Here is a 26,327-nt window from a genome sequence, read left to right as displayed (position 1 = left end):
CAATTTTCATCAAAATCCATAAAGAAATAAGGAAATCGATGTTGAAAGCCGCGTCCCCCCTTAAACCTGGCTGCTGGGTATCTGTGATGAAAGAAAGGCATGCAAGATCTCGAAAAGGAAAGAAAAAAAAGAGAAAAGAAAAAAACGCAAGATCTTGCACTTGCCTTTTTGCCCATTTGGTGCAGTGTTGGCATCGCATGTCTCTTTACCGTCTCCTTTCCACCCTTCAAAACTTGAATGAACTGCTCTGGCAGGGATGGAGGGGGAGACGGGAGCGAGGTTTGCGAGGGTGCAACTGCGATGAAGGCGTGTTCTGCGACGTGTGCAGCACAAAGGGCGGCGGGTGTGGCGAAGTATGTGCCTTATCATAAGAAGCCAACAAACACTGACACCAAGGACAACATAAGGAAAATTACTTGTGCTTAATAAATGAAATTAAAAAATGATAAAATAATGGAAATTAAAGTGGATGAAAAACCAACTTGCCACAGGTGGGAACCGAACCCACAACCTTTGCATTTCGCGTGCGATGCTCTACCAATTGAGCTACCACGGCGCCGTTTCCCCATCCACTTTCTTGGGTATTTATGTGTCCTAGTAGAACCCTGGGAGTGTTAGCCAGCGCCACCACTCACAGACCTTGGCGGCGGACGTGGAACGTCCTTGTTGCCGCAGGCATCACGAGAATGTGATCTTTTTGGGTGAAGGCAACTGGTCAATAAACCCACATATGCTACCTGAAGGCATCAATGTTGCCGGATTCGAGACCCTCGTTATTTAATAAACGAAGGTTGTGGGTTCGGTTCCCACCTGTGGCAAGTTGTTTTTTCATCCACTTTAATTTCCATTAATTTATCGTTTCTTTATTTCATTTATTAAGCACAAGTAATTTTCCCTATGTTGTCTTTGGTGTCAGTGTTTGTTTGCTTCTTATGATATGACTAATAGAAATCGGGCCCCCTCGGTTAACCCTCTTTCTTCTCGTTTATTACATAACGAGGGTCTCGAATCCGGCAACATTGATGCCTTCAGGTAGCATATGTGGGTTTATTGACCAGTTGCCTTCACCCAAAAAGATCACGTTCTATGTCCGCCGCCAAGTTCTGTGAGTGGTGGCACTGGCTAACACTCCCAGGGTTCTACTAGGACACATAAATACCCAGGAAAGTGGATGGGGAAACGGCGCCGTGGTAGCTCAATTGGTAGAGCATCGCACGCGAAATGCGTAGGTTGTGGGTTTGGTTCCCACCTGTGGCAAGTTGTTTTTTCATCCACTTTAATTTCCATTAATTTATCGTTTCCTTATTTAATTTATTAAGCACAAGTAATTTTCCCTATGTTGTCCTTAGTGTCGGTGTTTGTTGGCTTCTTATGATATGACTAATAAAAATCGGGCCCCTCGGTTAACCCTCTTTCTTCTCGAAGTATGTGCCTGCCACATAGGGAAGCACGGTTGTTAACGTCTTGTTTTCTCTTCCCCCCCCCCCCCCCCCCCCCGAAGGGTTTTGAATTTTTTTTCTTTTTTCTGCGCACACTCCCTCCAGTAGTCAGACGTCATTGTTATAACTGGTAATGTGGTTACAGTGCTCATTGTGATATCCAATATATTGTTAAAACTGCTGTTGTTATTAGTAAATTCGACTGTAATTGCTTTTCATTCTTAACAGCTTCCATGCTGTTTGTAGCACTGCACAGTTTTAACTGAACCAAAACAAAACCAGCGCTTGCTGTAGCTTAGTTGAACCTGTGGTTGCGGTCGTCGTGGTTATGGATAGCAACCACTGCTCCTGAAAGCAGGCGGCCAATGTGATGTTATGCAGGGCACTAGGCACAAAAATAGTGGTACGTTGGTCATGAAGTATTCATTTCAGCTTTGTACAGTTCCTACTGATGGCTGTGGGAGTGCAGACCACTGCTTTGTTGCATCTGGGGCTAGAGCTGCCCTGATTGCTTTTGTTCTTTTGCATCACACATTTGCGGTGCCCTGCGCTTGTAGATCTAGTGTTTATTGTAATTGATGGTGCATGGCTAAAGAAGTCTATGTAACGAGTGTTTTATGCCATTAAATCATGTACTGTATGCTTGATGTGAGCAGAGGGCAACTCCAAACTATTTGATTTTTCACATTAATGACATCTTGCTGTATTGCTTTACATGCAGCAGGAGCCTCTAAACTTTCACTTAAGAGTGCGTGAGCTTGTTTGTGGAATGTCTTGAAATTCTTACCTCTCTTTATGTCCATTGTGGTGAATCATTGAAAGTGATTGGCTACTGAATTGGCTGCACATCAGTAGGCATAACAGAAAAAAACTTCTTGCAGAACTAGAAAGGGTAAAATCTATAACTGATGTGGTAGCAGTACTATGCAATTGTGGCGAGCAATAGCATCTTTCTGGTACTACAGTCGACAACCAATAATTCACGACAACCAACCACGGGGAGTGTGAATAAGTCCGAGCTATCGAATGTCTGAAAAAAAAAACGAATGTATCCAAAAAAGATCACTTTATTTACATCTTAAGGCCCCTGTGCACGGAACAAGTGGTCGATGCATTGCTGCATGCACTTCCACTTATGTGAAACCAAGTCTGCCTGTATTTCTGCCAGTTTTGAGTTTCAGAGGCTTGAGTCAGATCCGCATGTGGAAGGCTCCAGAGCGCATGGTACATCATCATCCGAGTCAGAGTCGCTGTTTGACCGTAGGAGAACTTGCTCAATCATTTTGTCATCGTTCAGTTTGGCACACGACGAAACCGCACTGTTGACGTCTGCAAAGTCTCCAAATCTAACGGCGGCAGGAATTGGCACGCTGCAGCCCAGCAGGTAATCAATGATGTCCGCATTTGAGCTCGTTGTGGTAGGCCGCAGTTCAGCCTCTTCAGTTGCGGAGTCGGGCTCATTCAGACTGTGACTCGAAACTCATTTGAAGTCTGACTACGAGGGCATCATTGGTGCCATTTGACGCAGCCTATCTATAACTTCATGAGAAAGACTTGTTACAGCCAGCAGAGTACTCTCTGAAACGCAAACTAAACAAACAAGCACAGCATGGCAGAACGTTGTGCACAAGGCAAACTCAACAAACAAGCACAGCATGGCAGAACGCTGTGCACAAGGCAAACTCAACAAACAGAATTGCGATAGCAGGCCATGGACAGGGGTGCGGGAAAAGGATGTGATGACCGCGATGTTGATGCAATTTCACAATTCAGGCAAAGCCTCCAAGATCGGCAGTTGCAGTTAAATCTCAGAGGCGTAGAGCGGCGATCAAGGCCTCAGAGATTGCCATCTAGTGTGTGTGATCTCTGAGGCCATACTTGATATCTTGCCAAGGTTGCCAGAGGAGATGATCGTGGCAGAGTTGGCGTACGCTACAGCCACAGATGGAGTTAAGATGATCGAATGTAGAGCTGGTGGCTGTGCGAAATATTTGTTGTCTTTATACATTAAGTCTGTGGGGCCATTGGCGGTGCCGCAAAGTTGTCCGAATTACCAAGCATGTCTCGATTATCGGTGTCCGATTTATCGGTCGGCGACTGTATAGCTATTGCTAAACTTGAGTCTAAATACGTGATTGGTTTAGTTTGGACAGTCTTGCATGTCTAGCTCCCTTATCTTATTGATAAAACATTCAGTATATCTGTCCTAACGAAGCAAACAAAATGAGTCAACCTCACTTGAGTCGTGGTCTCTCTTGCCACCTGCCTTCTCTATTTCAGGCTGGTGAAGTGTTCCAGTCGACAGCAAGCAGCCTCGTCTCGGATCTCAAGGCCCAACAGCAGCATTCACCAACCACAACACTGCCATCGACTGTCACGATAGCATCCAACACTACCATGCTTTCAGCTGGTGACCTGCCATCTACAAATGGGGCTGGTCCCAGGAAACAACGCCTTCCCCGGCAATTCACACGCGGGTGACGTTTGGCTGTTGTTTCCCTGGTTCTATCTTCTGAAGCTTACTATACTCACTTTATTCAAGCAGATCTGCCTTTGACCTACCACAGTAGGCTAGTGGTTGTGGCATTGCGCAACTAAGCTTGAGGTCGCAAATTCAATCCCTGCTACGGCGGCCGCATTCCTATTAGGTGGAGTGTAAAATGCTCGCGTATTTAGATTTAGGTGGAACCCCAGGAGGCCAGAATCATTCCAGTCCCTAACTACGGCATATCTCATAATTAGATCATTCTTGTGGTACGTAGAGTTGCAGAATGCATTTCTTTTTTAAACATCTCACTTTGAAGAAAATGATGACCAGCTGCTGTGATCTCCGCAGCCAGTCGTCTTCGAAAGCACACAGTCGAACCTTTTTACAGTGAAGTCACATCGGACATGAAAATTCTTTTTCGTTATACGCTATATTCGTAACTGTACACGTTATTGAGCAAGAGCAAAATCTTCACTGGGCATTCTAGTCTGCATAGAGCTCGCCATCATTCAGCTACCACGGGAATGATGGTTAGTACATGAATAGTGTTGTATTTGTGCTTTTGAAAAAGGTGTTACACTGCGAACACAGAGGTTACTGGCGGCACACCTTTGAGTATTTCAGCATGGTCGTAATAAAGTTGCGTGGCATCTCAACACCAGCAGCTGAGGGCAATGACCCATCACAGAACACCTGTAACAAAATTAGAAAAAGGAGACTGTTCCTTCCATGTGGTGTCATGAACTAAAGTATGCAACCAAGGATGCTGTCAAAATCAGAACTGATATCATCATTACATAGTACTCAATATGGCCACTGAAGTGGCAACTTGTGGGGCCGGTCGTGCTGCTAGCTCGCTGGTTTTGGGCATTTTCTTACCGCTATCTGGATGGTATTCGCGTGTGCGCTGCTCTAACATAACAATACCTTTATTGTGTCGCCAGGTGATCGAGAGGCCTCAGTTTGCAAAAAAATACATCAAACAAGTAAGCTTACCATATTTCTGCACCTATAACCCGCACTTCCATTTACAACAGCCTGGTAAAAAAGAAAAAAAGAAAATAAAATCTGCACATATAACCCGTGGAAATAACTGCTACAGGTACGCTAAAATCCTTGAAAGAAGTCGCTGTTCACGGATGCACAACTCATCCACATTGTATTTTCAGCCAGCAGCTCTTCTTGGATGCTGATAAAGCTGAATTCACACAAGGATGTGTTCACGGACGAATCAGTCACATGGCATGTCACGTGAATTGGATCACTTCGCTGCTAGCGTTCGCACGATGGAGGATTACAGTGCAGACAGAGCAGCCCTTGCATGGGCAACGGTGATGGAGCAAACCCCACCAAGCCATATCGCAAAGTGCTTCGTGCGGACTGAGGGAGCACCGTCGTGTGAAAGCTTCATCATCAACTTCTGCTGCGCTAAGACAACTGTTGAACACAGCTCATCGTGATCCGAGGTCTAGCGTGCCGGAGCCACGTTGCACTATTCACTAACTGCCAAACACAAAATGGCTCTCGGTAAAGAGGAGAATGGACTACCATGGAGGGGAGCTTCAACGCACAAGGGTGGGAAGGGTTCCGTAGGAGATAGCGAAACTAAATGGTCAAGAACCTGGCCTTCAAGTGTGGCTTCACGGGAGCGCGAGCTACTTCGCCGTGGAGCCACACTTTAAGGCAAAATAGCATATAATGCGGACCTCTGCTTTACTGTCCAATTTATTGCATGTTTGTTGAGGGCTACATGCGCAAAAATACGGTACATTGTTTATTCTAAATGGTTAATGAAGCAGTACATGCCCAGGTCACGTGGACTTGAATGCTGTCAGTCACTGAGTTTGCAATACACAGAAAGACACATAGCCATCTATTTAATGGAATGAAAAGCTGAAATCAAGCACATTTAGCTCCTCATGTTTGGCGTGCCGTTTAAAGTAGGGAGAATGAAGCTTTTCAGGCAACAATATTTATGCTGGGCTACCCTCGTGCTGTACTTGCCTGTGTTGCTGCTTGTTGTGTTTCACACTATACATATAATGGTCTGCATTCAAAGATTTCAGCTTGATTAAAAAAATAAGCATAAAATGTGCTCAGCAAAGATGTAGTGTCAGCAAGATATGCTCGAGCTGCAATGTCCCATTTCTTCCATAAAACTTTGGCACGAGGCTCATATTGTCTGCTCTTGATATTTCTGCTGCACATTTAGTGTTGAGGTGCGGCAGTAAAGGCTTTGACACATGTAGGGTACTCCCTGGAAAGCAAATAACCTTACGGAGATAACAGTGCTTGCAGGGAATTCTGCAACGATTGTGTGAATAAAACAAGGACGCTAAATTTAGTAGAATCTCAATGATACGAGTCTCTCGGGATGGCACAGAAATTCATGCCAGTCGAAATTTGTATTATCCAAAATCCTTTCGATCAATTTGGAAATTAAGGGAGGGAGTCAAATGAATGAAAAGACTCTGTTCCAGCAACAAATTTTCATACTAGCTAGCACCTTTTCTTTCTTTTTCTCCGACCAACACTTATTGCGTGGCCAGATGTGGCAGATAACAAACGATTGAAGTTGTCTGCCATTTTGCAAGTAAAATGCTGCTTTTCATAATATTTACCGTTTTAAACACGCTTGATTGGTGGCCACTACTATTGGACGTTCGAAGCATAAACTGACAGAGATAATAAAATGAACCTGCGTGATGCTTCTCAGAGGAAACAATCACCTCGCTCGCAGAAATGCAATTGATACTAATGGGCTGCTGCTTATCACTAGTCAGTGAGGCCTCAAAACATTGATTCAGATAATAAAGTACAGAGTTGAACAACAAAAGTTCAATAAAAGCAATTGCCTGCTTGTTTTGTATGAGATGACATGTTAACTATGTTGGATGCTTACTAAAATTACATTTATAGTTGAAATATTTAGCCATGTTGAGCTTACCTTGCACAACAAACGCGAATCAAAGCATGTGACCAAATTACAGCAGCTCCGCTTGTGCGCTTTATGCTGAAATGCGCAGTGGTTGTTTTTTCACCTTCCATGGTGATTGCTGGAATTTGAGAGTGTGTGGGGCCTGGAGCCGTCTGCTGTGCTAACAAGCAGCGCAATGGTAACAAGTGTGTTGTTTCACAGAGGCACAGCAGCTTGCATAAAGGAAAGGGCACAACCTTCTGGTGTCAAGTTTGGCATATTAACTTGCACAAACGTTATACGAAGTTCTCTCCCTGCTTATCTCTCCCCGCCGCAGGCTCCAGAATCTGGAAATCTGCACCGCTGAGCTGCTTCAGCTCATGGACGACAACTACGCTGTCACAATGAAGTATGGATGTGTTTCATTCTTCTTTTTATTTAAAATAATTGAAAGGCATGGTGTAGAAATAGGCCACAAGAAAATAAAAGCATATAGTAATAATAAATAAAAATAATAATAAAGCTAATATAAAAGAGAGCACCGGCTCCCCTCCCCCTTCCCATAGAGCACCCCTTTTCTGCCGCAAGGCTTGGCCTATTAAACGCAGTAATAATGACGTATTAAAAAAAATTTTAAAAAATAAAAGCTGCAGTTGAAAGCCTTAATGGCTTTGTTTACACTACAGAGAAAAATTATTTGAGCTGTATCAGTATTACCCTTCTACAATGCCAGAAAACCCATGCTTGCTTTGAAAAGAGGCTTGGTAAACAAGAAAGGATGCTAAAGTGAGACAGGTGGCGATGTGTTATATAGATGTGTTATATTAGTACATATTAGCTGTATTATATACCTGTACTAATTATATACCTGTAAGAAATGTGATAAAACTTGGATAAACCTTACTTTTGATGCCACCTTGAAGCTCTTGCACCATCTCACCAGTACATCATGGGCAGTGTCTGATCTGGCCTGGTTCATTTTATGTCAGTGAAGATAGAGTGCATTGTATTCGAAAAGATCCAGAGACTGAACATGCAACGTTTCAGAAACTTTAACTGAGTCACAGTGGTGAAAATTTGGGGGAAATACTTGGAAATTCATGATGAAATTCATGACGCTACATTGATGTATTTGCCACTGGAGTTGTGGCAGGAAATTCAAGGAGTGACATTTAACATTCACTCCCTGTTTCAATAATCAATGTCTTACTGTAAAATTAAGAAAACTTAGAGTTCATAACGAATACTTTATCACTCTAAAATGAATTAGTGTTTTTTATAGCGTCCCTTCGGTTTATAGGCAGCAGCCGTCCAACAATCTTTACAAGTCCTTCACACATTTCACGGGCACATAACCTCTCGCACGTTTCTCACAGAATGGAGGTTGCATTAGCAAGTGTAGCTGAAGAGCCCGCAGAAGAAAGCATCAGCGGGTAACCCCACACGTTTATGGGAATAGAGCCAGCTTGCGCAGACGGGACAAGGCACTTCATGCGCGTCTAAGTACCAGTGGTGTGAGCACAGGCCAGCTTGTGTCACCACGCTCACCCACAGAGACCAATCGGAGCATGCGGTTTTCCGAGCACTTCAATGGCGGGCAAGTTCTTCGTGGCATCCTGCTGCGGTCACCTACTGCGGTCATATCTAGCTGCGCAGCTTACAACCTCCAGAACCGACACTAGCCCTCAAAATTCTCGAATGTCCTTGGCACCACAAGCGGTGCTCACTTTTCTAAATTCGTCCATTCCGCCATTTCAATACTCAAGCAAATTCCTGTGTCGAATTGTGCCAAAAGTGGAAAAATGATGTAAATTGTGCCACGCTGCATCAGAGCAGCTTTGGCTTTGGCACACCTTAGCAAAAGGTCAGCGGCATGGTGCAGGGCAGTGTGTCTTCGGTATTGGAGCGTGCCTACGTAAAAGCAACTTTCGCATTCTAGTTGCCAATGGGCACAAACAACCACACCCAGTAAGCCCCATGAATAAAACCAGGGTCCTTCAGAAGTATATAAGGACCCTGATAAAACTGAAGGTAGCAACATTCTTTTATCTGGCCACCCAAGCCAACGAGCGAAGGCAGGCTAGGAGGTCAGGGGCTTATCCGTGCCTCCCTGTTGGCAGAGTGGAGTCACAGGGCCGGCACCACTTTTGCGAAAACTCGCACGAGCATCAATGCCTTTCATTTCCTTTGTTTTTTGTTTTGATTCATGCTGGTGCTATCACAGTTGCTTTAGATCTCCCTGTGCAGTCCCATGATAGTGGCGATCGCAAATCCTGATACTGCATGGACCACATTGCTGTGCTGTGCGGTTGCTGCAATCAAAAAGTGCAAACTGAGGGGGCGAGTCGCGAAGGGACTCGGTAAAGGAGAGGAGTAAGGTTGCTTCTTTTAGCTTATTCAGGGGGCTTGCACCTAATCATTCTATGTGAACTTCAGATAGCTAGGTGCTTCTAGTTAGTCTAGTGAGTGGTAAAGTGAAGTCCACTAGTGACGTGTAAAATCTTGGTTTGAGCTAGTCGGTGCTGTCACATCACCTAGAAATGTCCTTGAATAAGCCGCTGTGGTGTTCACTGACCCTAGTTTCACAATTTCTGTTGGAAAACACCTCCAGTCACTTCACCAGCACCTAATACAAAAATAGTATAAAAAATGCCTTCAACTTTCTTCTCTTCAACACTTCTTTAATGCTTCAGAGTGCAAGATTTTGTGACTGTTGTCCCACTTAATTATAATAATCCTCTAAATTTGCATGCTCCATATATAAGATATATATGCTACAGACTGCTCCAAAAATCCAAATTTGTCTGCTCCGATATGCTCCAGAAGGACATATTATCATCTCCAAAAATTGCAACAAAGTGACACTGGGCATTCCCACCCCAGTAATGTCCACATTGAACTGATGCGTGAAAAATAGTAGAGTGAATGAAAGGCTCTACAAGAAGCTGCGGATTGAAAAAAAAAAAGGGTTGCCACAACATCAAGAAACGGCAAGGCAGCGATGTGGATTGCAGACCTAATGAGGGTAGCCAACGCTCTAGTTGAGATTAACCCATTGAGGGTAAAGTTTTTTCACCAAATGCGACATCACTCCTAGGGTCAAATTTTTTTTATTGCAGATTTCAAATCTTCAGATTGACCTACTTACAAAAAAAAAAATTTATTGCAATTTTTTTAGTGACCATAAAGTGACAAAAATATTTTTCATAGGTAAATACACATTGTTTATTCCTAGATACAAATGGGCTTCCATAAATACTTATAAGAATAAAAAAAAAGTTGATACACTGAAGTGGATGTATTCTGATTTGGCACTTGGGAAGTGGTCCTTGTTGGAGGAATCGCCGCTCTACGCACTTTCAGCAAGCAACGAGTGCACACACACCCGTAGCGTAAACGAACCGTAAATGTGAGCACACACAAGAATACTCGATAGTTTTCCCCGCAGGGGCATCTGCGTAAGCAGGCGTTTGGTGTGTTGCGACACCACGTACCCGAGCACACGAGGGTTGGACCCTCCCGCATGTAACCGTGCGCGGCTTAGCCGTGTCTGGGGAAAGGGGGATCCTGGAGGTTGAGCCGATGCCGGGTGTTTGGACCTTTAAGGCCCCCCGGCGGAGGCAACACACCTCTTCGGCCTCTGCTTCACATAGACGGCACCCCCGGACTGACCCACCCGGGGGAAATCGGTAGTTGCCTTTTCCTTTCTCTTTCTCCCTCAAATCTTCGTCTTTCTCTCACTTTTAATCTTTCCTGTCCTCTCTTTATTTTCGTATTACTTCCGGCTTCGTAGGCAGCGAGGGTTAACCTTGTGCATTATATCCAGTCTTCGGTATATGTATTTGGTTATAGCGGGGTTGTACCGCTGGCGTGCGCAGAACTGAATATTTCCGTCCTGTGTCGTCCCCTGGTTGGGCTCCATGGTGGGCGGCGGCCATCCCTGCCGAAAAACACCATACTTCTAACGGCCACTTCTTTTCCCCGACTACCTGATCGCTCTCAGAAACGAGGGCGCACCGAAGATATTTTCCAATTTCTGGAAACAAACCGCCAAGCTTCCCCCGATTCCACGTAATTCATTCAAACAAACCTGAAAAGACCATGAGAAAGATTTCTCCTTTCCTTGTCTCTTAAGTCATCATCATCATCATCATCAGCCTGGTTACGCCCACTGCAGGGCAAAGGCCTCTCCCATACTTCTCCAACAACCCCGGTCATGTACTAATTGTGGCCATGCCGTCCCTGCAAACTTCTTAATCTCATCCGCCCACCTAACTTTCTGCCGCCCCCTGCTACGCTTCCCTTCCCTTGGGATCCAGTCCGTAACCCTTAATGACCATCGGTTATCTTCCCTCCTCATTACATGTCCTGCCCATGCCCATTTCTTTTTTCTTGATTTCAACTAAGATGTCATTAACTCGCGTTTGTTCCCTCACCCAATCTGCTCTTTTCTTATCCCTTAACGTTACACCTATCATTCTTCTTTCCATAGCTCGTTGTGTCGTCCTCAATTTGAGTAGAACCCTTTTCGTAAGCCTCCAGGTTTCTGCCCCGTAGGTGAGTACTGGTAAGACACAGCTATTATATACTTTTCTCTTGAGGGATAACGGCAACCTGCTGTTCATGATTTGGGAATGCCTGCCAAACGCACTCCAGCCCATTCTTATTCTTCTTATTATTTCCGTCTCATGATCCGGATCCGCCGTCACTACCTGCCCTAAGTAGATGTATTCCCTTACGACTTCCAGTGCCTCGCTGCCTATTGTAAATTGCTGTTCTCTCCCGAGACTGTTAAGCATTACTTTAGTTTTCTGCATATTAATTTTTAGACCCACTCTTCTGCTTTGCCTCTCCAGGTCAGTGAGCATGCATTGCAATTGGTCCCCTGAGTTACTAAGCAAGGCAATATCATCAGCGAATCGCAAGTTACTAAGGTATTCTCCATTAACTTTTATCCCCAATTCTTCCCAATCCAGGTCTCTGAATACCTCCTGTAAACACGCTGTGAATAGCATTGGAGATATCGTATCTCCCTGCCTGACGCCTTTCTTTATTGGGATTCGGTTGCTTGCTTTATGGAGGACTACGGTGGCTGTGGAGCCGCTATAGATATCTTCCAGTATTTTTACATATGGCTCATCTACACCCTGATTCCGTAAAGCCTCCATGACTGCTGAGGTTTCGACTGAATCAAACGCTTTCTCGTAATCAATGAAAGCTATATATAACGGTTGCTTATATTCTGCACATTTCTCTATCACTTGATTGATAGTGTGAATATGGTCTATTGTTGAGTAGCCTTTACGGAATCCTGCCTGGTCCTTTGGTTGACAGAAGTCTAAGGTGTTCCTGATTCTATTTGCAATTACCTTAGTAAATACTTTGTAGGCAACAGTCAGTAAGCTGATCGGTCTATAATTTTTCAAGTCTTTGGCGTCCCCTTTCTTATGGATTAGGATTATGTTAGCGTTCTTCCAAGATTCCGGTACGCTCGAGGTCATGAGGCATTGCGTATACAGGGTGGCCAGTTTCTCTAGAACAATCTGTCCACCATCCTTCAACAAATCTGCTGTTACCTGATCCTCCCCAGCTGCCTTCCCCCTTTGCATATCTCCTAAGGCTTTCTTTACCTCTTCCGGCGTTACCTTCGGGATTTCGAATTCCTCTAGACTATTTTCTCTTCCATTATCGTCGTGGGTGCCACTGGTACTGTATAAATCTCTATAAAACTCCTCCGCCACTTCAACTACCTCATTCATATTAGTAATGATATTGCCGGCTTTGTCTCTTAACGCATACATCTGATTCTTGCCAATTCCTAGTTTCTTCTTCACTGTTTTTAGGCTTCCTCCGTTCCTGAGAGCGTGTTCAATTCTATCCATATTATACTTCCGTATGTCAGCTGTCTTACGCTTGTTGATTAACTTCGAAATTTCTGCCAGTTCTATTCTAGCTGTAGGGTTAGATGCTTTCATACATTGGCGTTTCTTGATCAGATCTTTCGTCTCCTGGGATAGTTTGCTGGTATCCTGCCTAACGGAGTTACCACCGACTTCCATTGCACACACCTTAATGATGCCCACAAGATTGTCGTTCATTGCTTCAACACTAAGGTCCTCTTCCTGAGTTAAAGCTGAATACCTGTTTTGTAGCTTGATCTGGAATTCCTCTATTTTCCCTCTTACCGCTAACTCATTGATCGGCTTCTTATGTACCAGTTTCTTCCGTTCCCTCCTCAGGTCTAACCTAATTCTAGTTCTTACCATCCTGTGGTCACTGCAGCGCACCTTGCCGAGCACGTCCACATCTTGTATGATGCCAGGGTTAGCGCAGAGTATGAAGTCTATTTCATTTCTAGTCTCGCCGTTCGGGCTCCTCCACGTCCACTTTCGGCTATCCCGCTTGCGGAAGAAGGTATTCATTATCCTCATATTATTCTGTTCCGCAAACTCTACTAATAACTCTCCCCTGCTATTCCTAGTGCCTATGCCATATTCCCCCACTGCCTTGTCTCCAGCCTGCTTCTTGCCTACCTTGGCATTAAAGTCGCCCATTAGTATAGTGTATTTAGTTTTCACTCTACCCACCGCCGATTCCACGTCTTCATAGAAGCTTTCGACTTCCTGGTCATCATGACTGGATGTAGGGGCGTAGACCTGTACAATCTTCATTTTGTACCTCTTATTAAGTTTCACAACAAGACCTGCCACCCTCTCGTTAATGCTATAGAATTCCTGTATGTTACCAGCTATATTCTTATTAACCAGGAATCCGACTCCTAGTTCTCTTCTATCCGCTAAGCCCCGGTAGCACAGGACGTGCCCGCTATTTAGCACTGTATATGCTTCTTTTGGCCTCCTAACTTCACTGAGCCCTATTATATCCCATTTACTGCCCTCTAATTCCTGCAATAGCACTGCTAGACTCACTCGCCTCACTAGATAACGTTCTAGCGTTAAACGTTGCCAGGTTCATATTCCAATGGCGGCCTGTCCGGAGCCAGTGATTCTTAGCACCCTCTGCTGCGTCGCAGGTCTGACCGCCGCCGTGGTCAGTTGCTTCGCAGCTGCTGGGGACTGAGGGCCGGGGTTTGATTGTTGTGTTCATAGGAGGTTGTGGCCAAGTACTGCACCAGGGTGGCCAATCCTGCTCTGGTGAGGGAGTGCGTTACCGGTTCTGGTCACCGGGATCAGGCCACACTCCAGGCCTGTTTGTGCAATTTTATCAACACGCGGATTGTTTTTTTTTTTTTTTAATCCGGTGGAAAATTGCCGGCACCGGGATTCGAACCACGGACTTCTTGCACGCGAGGCGGGTGTTCTACCTCTACGCCACCGCTGCACAGTTCTTAAGTATCTCACTGAAACTCTTGGTACAGGCTATAAAGCATCGAAACTGGCTAGCGACGATCTCCTTTTGGAACTCCGCAATCCAAAACAGTTTGAAAACCTTCCTAAAGTTGAGTCGTTTGGGGAAATACCAGTAACAGTAACCCCGCACCGAACTATGAACACCAGCCGTGGTGTTGTTTCTGACGACGATTTGATGGAGCTCACAGAAGCCGAACTGTTGGAAGGCTGGAGTGAGCAAAACTTGATCAATGTTAAAAGAATCATGCTAAGGCGCGATGGCAAGGAGATAAAAACCAAGCATCTTGTACTGACTTTCTCCTCAAGCATTCTGCCTGAGACACTCGAGGCCGGCTATGTAATGCTACGGGTCAGGCCGTATGTTCCAAATCCTCTCCGCTGCTTCAAATGCCAGCGTTTGGGCCACAGTTCCCTGAACTGCCAAGGCCGGCAGACATGTGCAAAATGTAGTTCCCGTGACCATGCCTCTGAAACGTGCGAAAACGCTCCACACTGCGTGAACTGTGATGGCGAGCATGCCGCATACTCGCGGTCATGCCCGTCTTGGAAGAAAGAAAAAGAAATAATCACAATCAAAGTAAAAGAAAACATATCATTCAAAGAGGCACGCAGGCGGGTTGCATACCTTCCTAAGGCCAGCTTTGCCGAAGTGGCGCGTCAGGGGGCTGCGTCACAACGGCCTCCGGCGGCTGTCCGACCCACAAGCCGTGAGTCGGCAGTTACGCGATCTGCCCCCGCGGCGGTTGCAGCTAGCGCTGCTCCGTCAAGCCAGCAGACGGGGCCACCGACCCCGAAGGTGAGTGCAGCTGAGGCTGCCCCAACCTCCCCGGCCCCTTCCAGCGCTGGCAACAGCCGGCGCAGCCAAATCCCTCAGGGAGCCCCATCGACCTCCGGACTGGTGGACGCAGAGGTCTTGCCCTCCAAGGCGGGACTCTCTCTTGTAACTTCTCGCTCGCAAGAGCACGTGTCCGGCGCCTCACAAGAGGCAATGGACACTACACCTGTCCTCAAGGCGCACCAAACGCCTAAGGAGCGGCGAGGCTCCCTCGAACGCTCCAGAAAGGGCAGAAGCCCCATTACAGGGCCTCGAAAGAGCTCTGTAACCTAAGGCATCACCTCCGTTTCCATACACGCGGCACTTATTTACATTCAATATGGATACACAAATTATTCAATGGAACGTCAGAGGTCTTCTTAGGAACCTTGATGACGTACAAGAGCTTATCCAAAAACACAATCCAAAAGTGCTGTGTCTACAGGAAACACACTTAAGATCCAAACACACAAACTTTCTCCAAACGTATGTTACGTTTTGCAAAGATCACGATGATGCTCTCACATCATCAGGCGGTGTTGCAATTGTAATTCAAAAAAGCATAGCCTGTCAACGTTTACAGCTACGAACGGCCCTTGAGGCAGTGGCGGTTCGAGTTATTCTGCTAAACAAAGTTATCACTATTTGCTCACTTTATATACCCCCACATTATAAACTAAGCAAACATGAATTTCAGTCCTTTATAGATGAATTGCCAGAACCCTATGTTGTTCTTGGCGATTTCAATGCACATAACTACCTGTGGGGGGCCCTCGTATAGATGCTTAAGGACGTCTTGTCGAACAGTTCCTTTTTTCTTCTGGTGCGTGTCTGTTGAATAAAAAGGAACACACATATTACTCTCTTGCAAACAGAACCTATTCTTCCATAGACCTTAGCATAGTCTCCCCGTCTGTACTGCCTGAACTTGAATGGGAAGTTACCGACAACCCTTATGGCAGCGACCACTTCCCTATACTGCTAAGATCACCTAAAGAAAACGGATATCCACCACACACTCCTAGGTGGAAGATTGAGACAGCTGATTGGGAGAAATTTCGATCTCTTACTAGTATCTCATGGGCTGACCTGTCTTCGCTAGGAATTGATGCTGCAATCTAGTTCTTTACAGCCTTCATAATAGATGTCGCATCTAAATGCATATCAGAAGTAAAAGGCTTGGCCCGCAAACGGCGTGTCCCGTGATGGAACGACGATTGTAGGATCGCTCGTAAAAAACAGAACAGGGCGTGGGAGTTTCTACGCGCTTCTCCCACCGCGGAGAATCTTAGCAACTTTAAAAAAGTAAAATCCCAAGGCAGGCGAACCCGCCAACAGGCCAGACGAGAAAGTTGGCAGAAGTTTCTATCGCGTATCGACTCGTTTACTGATGAGGCCAAAGCCTGGAACAGGGTCAATAGTATAAGAGGGCGACAAGCATATTCACTCCCTTTGGTAAACACACAAGGCGATACCCTACAAGATCAGGCGGACTCACTTGGGGAGCACTTTGAGAGCGTGTCAAGTGCCAACCATTACTCGCAATCCTTTCTGAAATATAAACAAATAGAAGAATGTAAGCCACTCATAAGAAAATGTCAACAGAATTAACCATACAACTGTCCTTTTAGTATTGCCGAGTTGAGAGCTGCCTTGAACGTATGCAAGAGCTTTGCACCGGGATCTGACAGAATCATGTATGAAATGATCAAAAACTTACACAAAGACACCCAAGTTACACTAGTCGCAATTTTCAACACCATTTGGGCTGTGGTATACCTCCCGACTGCATGGAAAGAAGCCATTGTGATCCCGGTATTGAAACAAGGCAAAGATCCTTCCTCAGTGGCAAGTTACCACCCGATAGCCCTGACAAGTTGCCTTTGTAAGGTATTTGAAAAAATGATCAATCGCCGTCTCGTACATCTCCTAGAGTCCAGTAAAATGCTTGACCCATTTCAATGTGGTTTTCGGGAAGGGCGATCTACAACCGACCTTCTTGTGCGCATCGAAGCGAGCATTCGCGATGCCTTCGTGCACAAGCAATCTTTCTTATCTGTATTTCTGGATATGGAAAAAGTGTACGACACAACCTGGCGGTACGGAATCCTGCGCGATCTTTCCGTGTTAGGTATCCGCGGCAATATGTTAAATACTATAGAGAGCTACCTAGACAACCATACATTTCAAGTGAAAGTAGGTCCTGCACTGTCGCACACATTTATACAGGAAACTGGGGTACCCCAGGGTGGTGTACTCAGCTGCATGCTCTTTGTTGTAAAGATGAACTCGCTTCGTGCATCTTTACCACCAGCTATTTTCTATTCCGTCTACATAGATGATATACGAATAGGTTTCAAATCCTGCAACCTCACAGTATGCGAGAGACAGGTACAGCATGGTTTGAACAAGGTGTCGCAGTGGGCAGAGAAAAATGGATTTAAAATCAATCCTCACAAGAGTGCTTGTGTTCTGTTTACAAGAAAGAGAGGCCTGGTTCCGGATCCTTGCTTAGAACTGTGTGGACAACAGATACCTGTAAACAAAGAACACAAATTTCTAGGTGTTATACTTTGCAATAGACTCACTTTCATCCCACACATTAAACTTCTTAAAGAAAAATGTCTGAAAACAATGAACCTAATGAAACTTCTATCGCAGACTACATGGGGTAGTGACAGGACATGCCTACTGAATCTCTATAAGAGCCTGATTCGGTCACGATTAGATTATGGTGCCGTGATCTATCATTCTGCCGCTAGATCTAGATCTAGATCCGGTCCACCATCTAGGAATCCGCTTAGCCACGGGCGCTTTCAGAACAAGTCCCATTGAAAGTTTATACGTAGAATCAAATGAGTGGTCACTTCATCTGCAGAGAACATATATCAGCCAAACATATTTTCTGAAAGTGCACTCTAATCCTCAACATCCTTGTTTTAATACTGTTAATGATATGACATATTCTACACTCTTTCGCAATCGTCCCTCCGTAAGACAACCTTTCTCACTGCGTGTGAGGGAGCTTAGTGAAGAAACGCATGTCCCGCTCTTCGAGCTTCGCCTAATGCATCCAGCCAAGCTGCTACCTCCTTGGGAGTGGCAGCTGGTACAATGTGATATATCTTTCCTACAAGTTACAAAGGAAGCCCCAGATATCGGAATCCAAATGCATTTCCTGGAACTCCAGTACAAGTACTCCTGCATGGAGTTCTACACAGATGCATCAAAGTCACATGACGGGGTGTCCTACGCAGCCGTCAATCCATCCTTCTCGGAATCCGACGTACTGCATCCGGAAACTAGTATCTTTACGGCTGAGGCCTATGCACTGTTGTCGGCTGTAAAGTATATAAAGAAATCAAAACTCCAGAAATCAGTTATATATACAGACTCCCTAAGTGCTGTGAAGGCCTTAACCCTTTCGCTGTCACGGACGTACCGGTACGTCATCGCGCTTCCCCCCACAGTGTCACTGACGTACCAGTACGTTCCCTATCGTGCGTTCAAAATTTCGCGCCTGAGCGCAAAGCTGGCGGACGGACGGACGGACGGACGGACGGGATGGATGGGATGGATGGGATGGATGGATTGATGGATGGATGGATGGGAGGGATGGGATGGATGGATGGATGGATGGATGTTATGAGCGTCCCCTTTGGAACAGGGCGGTGGGTTGCGCCACCAAGCTCTTGCTACTATGCTGCTTATATCCTACCTAGGTTAACCAATGAAAAAAAAAAGACCGTATGAACTACCACGTCCCAATTTTCTGATCCTCTATTGCGAACTGTGCTTTTGTACGTCTCAGTCTTTTGTCGTTTCCCTACTTTTCTTCCACCAATCCTCCAATCGCCTCTTACTGATGTCTATTGCGGACCTGTTTGCTTTACCACTGCTCCCGCTGAACCCAAGGGCTTCAAGGAGGCCAGTGGCGCCTAAATCGACCGCTGGGTAGACGTCTTCACATTCTAATAAAATATGCTCCGTCGTTTCCCTAGCTTTACCGCAGCAAGCACATGCTTCTTCTTCCTTCTTATATCTCGCTTGATAGGTGCGTGTTCTAAGGCATCCCGATCTCGCTTCGAAAAGTAATGAGCTTCCCTTTGTGTTATCATAAATGGTTTCTTTCCTGATTTCGTTTTTTCTTCTTAAGTAGTTACTCTTGGCAGGTTTCCTTTCCATTGCCTCCACCCATGAGATTAATTCAGCCTCTCTGACTTTCCGCTTGACCTTCTTTGTTGCTGTGTTGCCCACCCCACAGGCCGCATACTTGCTGGTAAGCTTCCTAGTTCTTTTCCTCCACTGTGAATCAATGTTTTGCCTGTACAGATACCTGAACACTCTCCCAGCCCATTTACTTTCTTCCATATTCCTCAGCCGTTCTTCATACTCAATTTTACTGCGAGCTTCCCTCACTTCAAAACTAGTCCAGCCCATATCCCCCTGCACAGCTTCATTGGTAGTCTTCCCGTGAGCGCCCAATGCGAGGCGACCCACTGACCTTTGGTTCCCGTCGAGTCCTGATTGTACCCCTGATTTAAAGCAAACAACCGCATTTCCAAAAGTAAGTCCTGGAACCATTACCCCTTTCCACATACCTCGGAGGACCTCGTACCTATTGTATCCCCATAGCGCTCTGTGCTTCATTATGGCTGCATTTCTCTTCCCCTTGACTGTTGTGGTTTTTTCCTGTGTTTCCATATATCCATTGCCTTCGTTTATCCATATACCAAGGTATTTATATTCTGTTACCTGAGGTATTTCTTGGCCCTGTATCTCCACTGTCTGTTCACTGTTTTCATTGAATACCATAACACCTGATTTTCTCACACTAAATTTCAAACCTAAATTGTTGCCTTCCTGTCCACAGATATTTGCCAGACGTTGCAAATCACTTTGCTTGTTAGCGAGCAACACAATGTCGTCCGCATAAAATAAACCTGGGAGTTGCTGCTCTATTACTGTACCTGCCTGTTTGTATGAGAGATTAAACCCGATATTACTTCCTTCTAGCGCCCTCTCCATCCTCACCATGTACATCATAAACAGCAGCGGGGATAAAGGGCACCCCTGCCTCAGTCCCTTGTTGATATGAACTTTCTCCGCGCTCCTCATCCCTTCCCATTCAACGCAAACGGTATTTTCTAGATAAATGTCTCTCAAAAGCTGTAGACAATCGTTACCTGAGCCTTCCCCTTCCAGAATCTCCCACAAAATGTTGCAGTCTACGTTGTCGTAGGCTCCTGTAATGTCCAAAAAGGCCACATACAACGGTCTGCTTTCTGATTTTGATATTTCAATACACTGAGTAAGAACAAACAAGTTATCATCCAAACGCCTACCTATTCTAAAGCCATTCTGAAGCTCTCCCAAAATGTCGTTATTCTCTGCCCATGCTTGAAGCTTTAATTTGATTGCCTCCATTGCTAGCCTGTATATTACCGATGTAATGGTCAACGGTCTATACGAGTGAATTCTGTCTTTCTCCCCCTTACCTTTATAAATTAAATTCATTCTACTTTGTTGCCAACTGTCTGGTATTCATCTATATTTTAAAGTTTTTTCCACTGCTTTCACCAGAGCTTCCTTACTTTTTGGTCCCAGTTCATTTATCAGCCTAACGGGAACCTCGTCTAGCCCTGTGGCTGTGCACTTAGGAATTTTCTCTTCCGCGCTCCTAAACTGGCCACGCCATCTGTTGACTCTTTCTACAAGTTCATATTTTCGCCCCGACCTGTGTTAGTACATGTATTGAAGAGTACGGTGCGACTGCCACTCCCCCTTTTCTCTTCTCTGAGTGGCGCGGTGGCTCCGCGTTTGCTGGATCATGCGTCGCACGCGTGTAGTTATGGGTTAAAGGGTTGTTCTGCCATCTCCGCTGGTTTGAAGGTTTTTATTTTTCTTCTGTTGGTATGTTTGCTACAGTGCATCAAGTTCAGGCGCACGCGCCGTTGATTCTCCGAAAAGAGTGACTCGATCGCTGCTTTCGCTCTCTCGCCGCACCGTCGCTTCCCACTTGCAGCAGTAAATGTAAAGCCCTTCGAACTTTGTTTTAGCCTTTTTCCATCTCCCTCTGTCTTCTTGATCACACAACGTCCCATTTCTCTCCGTTGTGCTGGCGACTGAAAGCGCATCCTTCCTGCGCGGTTACTTTCGGATAGCTGAGGCGTGCGGGACCTTCGTCTGCTCATTGGAGCGGTGGCTCTTCCGATTCAGAATATGAGCCGAGCTCGGATTTGGACTCCGACAGTGTCTCATGCGAGGAAGAGATGAGTTCCGCATCGTCAGATTCGGATGTTGAACGGATGTTAGTCAGGCTAATGATGTTGATGATGTTAACAACAGCTGCAGAACACTGAAATGTGCATATTGCATTGACTATGTTATTTGTATACCGATCATAACCAAAATAAATTGCTATGTTCATTCCCTGTTATGCTCATTCCCTGAAACCAAGCCGACACTGGGGGTGCGTCATGGCCAGAAAGGTCCGACAGCGATAGGGTTAATGTCATTTTCTAAGCACAAAAATCCAGTAATCAATGAACTATATTCCGTCCTATGTAAAAAGTATATATGTAACCAGCATGTCATCATATGCTAGGTGCCGGGTCATAGGGGCATCGAAGGCAACGTTCTGGCGGACCAGATGGCCACATCAATTGCATTGTATTCTGTAAATCCTACCGCTGCAGTCCCTGTCACAGATCTGAGGCCCTTCTTGCGCAGAAAACTGCGAAACTACTGGCAACGCTCGTGGGACCTGGAAACATAATGAACTGCACGTAATAAAGCCACAATTAGGGTTCTGCCCTTCTGCAACAAAATCACGCCGAACAGATGTGCTATTCTGCCATCTAAGAATAGGACACACATTTGGCACCCACAATTTTTTACTCTTTGGAAATGAGCCCCCAACCTGTGGGAGATGCGGGGAGAGGCTGAACATCCTCCATGTCCTCCTGGAGTGTCGGAAAGCCGAATCTGACAGAAAGAAACATTTTCCGTTAGCATTCCGGCAGCACATTCCCCTTCATCCTGTAATGTTACTCGGCCCAGAACCGCTCTTTGACACTAACGCAGTCCTAGACTTCCTGAAAGATGTTGTGTTACATCTAATTAGCCCTATACGTTCATAGCGTCTCCTCTCTCCAGAGGATGCCGCTGTGATAGCTATTTCGTATAGCACATGCCTCTCGGCCCTTGCGTTTCAAGGGCTCTGGCGAGGCAGTAGTGCTCTTAGACAATTTTAGCATCTCGCATATTTTATATAATGCATCATTGTTTTTGTAATGCATTTTAGTGATCATAGTACATGTCATTAATCATTGCCATAATTTTATTACGTGTAATTTTTATGCAATTTATACAAACTCTTTTAGGCCCCTTTACAGCCACGTCACATTAAATTCATAGAGGCCATCAGACCACGACATATTCATTACCACTAGCATGGCGCTGTTTGGCCATACCTGGCCCTTGCGCCATTAAACCTGAAACATCATCACTCGATAGTTGTGCACCTGTCCGAAAAACCAAAATAGTCAGAAGCCTGCACTAATCCGTCGTTCCGTCGCTAATGAGGGGACGTCCGTTTTTGCGAGCCGAGTGCAAGGTTGGCATGGCAGCATCGTTTGTATATACCGGCGCTCACCTGTGAACAGATGTAATCGCACTTCTGTGAGCAACACACGAGCGAGCATCTAGCAGTGACCCTTTGAGAGATTAGAAACCCGATAGACATCGGTTTTTAGGAGCAAACGAACGAAAACAGCCTGCGAGACAAAACTGAACCTGCTGCACGCCTTCGCATGCATGGATGTGCGAGCGGCCACTGAAACGTCAGTGTAAAAAAGCCATGGAATGAAAACCAGCCGACTGCGGAGAAAACAAAAATTCATTGTGTCCAGACAGGTTGGCAGGAGGCGCTTGCTGGGCAACAAATAGTTGAAAAATTGGTGTGTTTTTCAAACGTACAGAGGGCGCCATAAATATGACACCGACCACTTGGGACTTGTTCGTGGCGCCTTAGTTTTACGGCATAGACCCTCAAGGGTTAAGGGGAAGTAATGGAGTTTGGCATGTAAGGCATTGGGCAGATAACCATTGATAACCCTGCGAGGGTTACAAAACTACAGCTGCAGAAAGGGTTCCAAGAAATGGGAAGCACAGTAGAGAATGGCAGAGAATTGGGTGGTAAACTTGCAGGGAAGACTTCGTGGGCACAAACTAGGGATAACTGGCGGTTGCAGGGAGAAGCCTTCCTCCTGCAGTGGACATAAATAGTGCTGTTGTGGTTGGTGAATGCCCTTCGGGGCACCGTTTTTTCATTGTCACTTCACTGATCATCTGGATGGTCATAATTCACGGTGTGTCTAACTGGGCTGCAATGTTTCTGTGTCCTGTTGTTCTTGCAGGCTCTTTGAGCTGCCATTCCCACCTCAGGCAGCAGCTGGTGAGGACTCGTGACCTGGCAGGCCTCCACAAATGCAAATGATCATTGTTGACATGTGGCCTTAAGTGGTATTGCAGTAGCATGTTATCACTACTGTTACCTGCCTGCGGCAGTATTAAGAACTGTGCCCTTCAATGCATTTTGTTGATGTTACACTTGAAGGGCGGATATGTAAATGTACAGATTCGTGGACCATCCTGCAATGCATGATTATATGTGCGGTAATCCATAATTTTACGTAAAGCCGACTTGAGATCACTATTGTGCATTGACCCTATAAAGGTGGTTGCTTTATCTCAGATCCAACTTCCTGTTGAAGCACATAGAAAATGTAGAGATATTGTATTTAGGACAACCATTGAGGCTAATTGCACGAACTGTGTTGAAAGTGCAGAATTTTCATGACAGATGGTAGCACAATTTTGATTTTGTTCCTTTAAAGGGCCCCTCACCAGGTCTAGCCATTTTGAGCTGACAAGCACAGAGCATGCAATGCACAAGGACACATGATGTGTCCTTGTGCACAGCGGGAAAAATTGTGCGCTGCCCAAATGAGACAACAGCTCGCGCGCAACGCTGTCAGCGGAAGTGTGTAACGCCGAAAAAAAAAAATGAAGGCCTGTGACGTATGCGTCACGCGATCCTTGAGGTCTGGTATGGGAGAATGCAGGGAAGGAATTTCGCTTGCGAAGGCTAGACAGGGCGAGTGGAGAGAGCGTCTCACTTGGCAGTGGAGCCCGCCTGCTGAAGTCATGGGTTCGTGCCACTGAAATATTTATATCTCGGCTATTAATGAGCCGATTTCAAAATTTTTTGCTGCAGAACGCTCCCTAGAGGACATATAACAACTTGCAGCATATGACCAAATTTTGCTATGGAGCCTGGTGAGGAGCCCTTTAGTATTTAGAAATTAAAGAAACTAAAATTTTTAAATGAGAAAAGCTTAGAAAATTGTCTCTCGTTTACCTAGTGACAGTTGTATGTTTTTTGAAGTGGCTCTTCCGCTGTTGATGGAGGAGATAAATCACATGGAGAAGATTACCTAGAGAGAGTGTTTCTGCATATTTCCAACTAGATATTGAAGTTAGGACTAATTAAGCCTGATGTAAAGCCTTGTCTTGCACCACTGTGGCTGTGTTGGAAAAGATGTTTATGTTGGGTTGTGTACCTATTTGTAGCCCCCTTCATTAATTTTCCTTCAGTGAGATGTTGCTGTCTATTTGAATTAAAGCATTCCTACATGAAAACAGTACAATACTTAGTTTAATGATAGTGTTGATTGATTTATTGATTGTCAAGAAACTTTTAAGTGCATTAAGTAAATGTAGAGTGCTCCGCGCCACGAGATCCTGATTGTGTTCTCAAAGTAACTGCCGCGATTGTCGATTTCCTGCGCAACTTATTTTGTTGAAACCCCCGGAAACAGTTGAATGAGAGTGCATGCAAGTTACGTGAGCTCATTTTTGCATTTGACAAACATACGTTGACATATTAGGGGCTGTATGTTGTGATTACTGTGCTTTTGTATTCTGGCTGGCCAATCGTTAGGGGAAATTGATTTTTTTTTTTCATAATAATCTTGCTTGCAATGCACGAATAACAAAATTATAAGTGATCAAGCCATTTACACTGTCCTTTGTTATGGTAACCAAAATAAAGCCTGTCACTTTCTGTCTCTTCTTTTTTCTGTTGATGTGATTAGTCTAATGCCTGTAGCATTGAAGATGGTTTCTCGTTTTGTCAAAAAGCATTGTTTTCAGCTCTGAGCAACCAAGTCTATAAGGATTGCTTGAGCATCTCTAACAAATCAAATGCATTAAATTAGGTCATGCCTAGGTATTCGCATGTTATTGTTATCCTAGTAAGCCAGAGGCAATGGAATTGTGATGAAATGTTGATTGATAGAGGTGTGGAAAGCTTGTGAATTGTCGTCTCTGTAAACCATTGAGTGTTCAAATCCTTTCAACAATCGTGCAATCATTTATTCTTGTGCTGTCATATGCCGTGGCTAATGGAAAGTTTTACCTGAAGTGAATTAACGTTGGCCACAAGAAATAACTAGGGTCATTGTTTGATGACGCATGTTAGTGGTGGCTCCTGCAGGCAGGGGTTCGCATTTTTTCTTCAAGGTTGCTCAGAGAGAAGTTAGAAAAATGGAAAGATGTAGGAATGAAACTTTATTTGTGCGGCTCCCGCATGGTTGAAGAAGCAGTCATGTGGTGCAGAATAGCTGCCACTAAGGCATGAATCGACGAAAGTTGGTGATGGCAGCACTGCTGCAACACCATATTTTGACACTTTCATTGATAGCCAATGCCCAGGCGGCTACTTCCAAAGCGACTCTCTTGCTTTCATCTCCTGCAGCCGATTCAGACGATGACCCTTTTGTTTTGTTTTTCATATTTTTTTACTCATTCAAGATTTTCAGATTGATTTGTAACAGCAGACAGGTGTATGCAGTGAAGGATCCTGTGCAAGGTGATATCTCTACAAGTACAGTGGGATATTTATGTTTGCTGAGAAAGAATCAAACAACTGGCAAAGCTTGTGTGTGTTCAGTTCATAATAAAGTGGTTCGCAAGTGTTCCAGATAAAGCAGCTAAATTCATTGCTGGTGTCACAAGAAGCCTGCCCCCTATATGTGTGTGGCTCTCTCTCTCAGCCTCGGTTCACTTCGCTCACAGGATGGTAGACTTTCACAAGACTCTGCTCCCAAAGGAAGCATGTGTAGTAGCTGCAGTGGGAACTAAAGAATGACGACGAAGAAGCTGCAATGTAGTGCCAGTGCCTTTGTGAAACGGTTTTCCTATTTAAAATATAGATGAGGGCAAGTATTCTCGT

General features: G+C 45.1%; 1 protein-coding gene across 1 annotated transcript in view; it reads left to right on the top strand.

Moving 5' to 3' along the window:
• Positions 1-25,166, top strand: part of LOC142592658 (serine/threonine-protein kinase TBK1-like) — a 114,541-nt gene extending 89,375 nt beyond the window's left edge. Inside the window, exons 19-21 of the mRNA XM_075704225.1 lie at positions 3,720-3,916; positions 7,182-7,253; positions 23,449-25,166. Coding sequence (XP_075560340.1) covers positions 3,720-3,916; positions 7,182-7,253; positions 23,449-23,500 — 321 coding nt within the window. The 3' untranslated portion in view covers positions 23,501-25,166. The remainder of the gene's footprint in view (positions 1-3,719; positions 3,917-7,181; positions 7,254-23,448) is intronic.
• Positions 25,167-26,327: the final 1,161 nt, after the last annotated feature.

This window comes from Dermacentor variabilis, chromosome 9 (genome assembly GCF_050947875.1).
Source record: "Dermacentor variabilis isolate Ectoservices chromosome 9, ASM5094787v1, whole genome shotgun sequence".
NCBI lineage: Eukaryota > Metazoa > Arthropoda > Arachnida > Ixodida > Ixodidae > Dermacentor > Dermacentor variabilis.
Note: the sequence above shows the minus strand (reverse complement) of the source record. Positions and strands in the feature narration are given on the sequence as shown.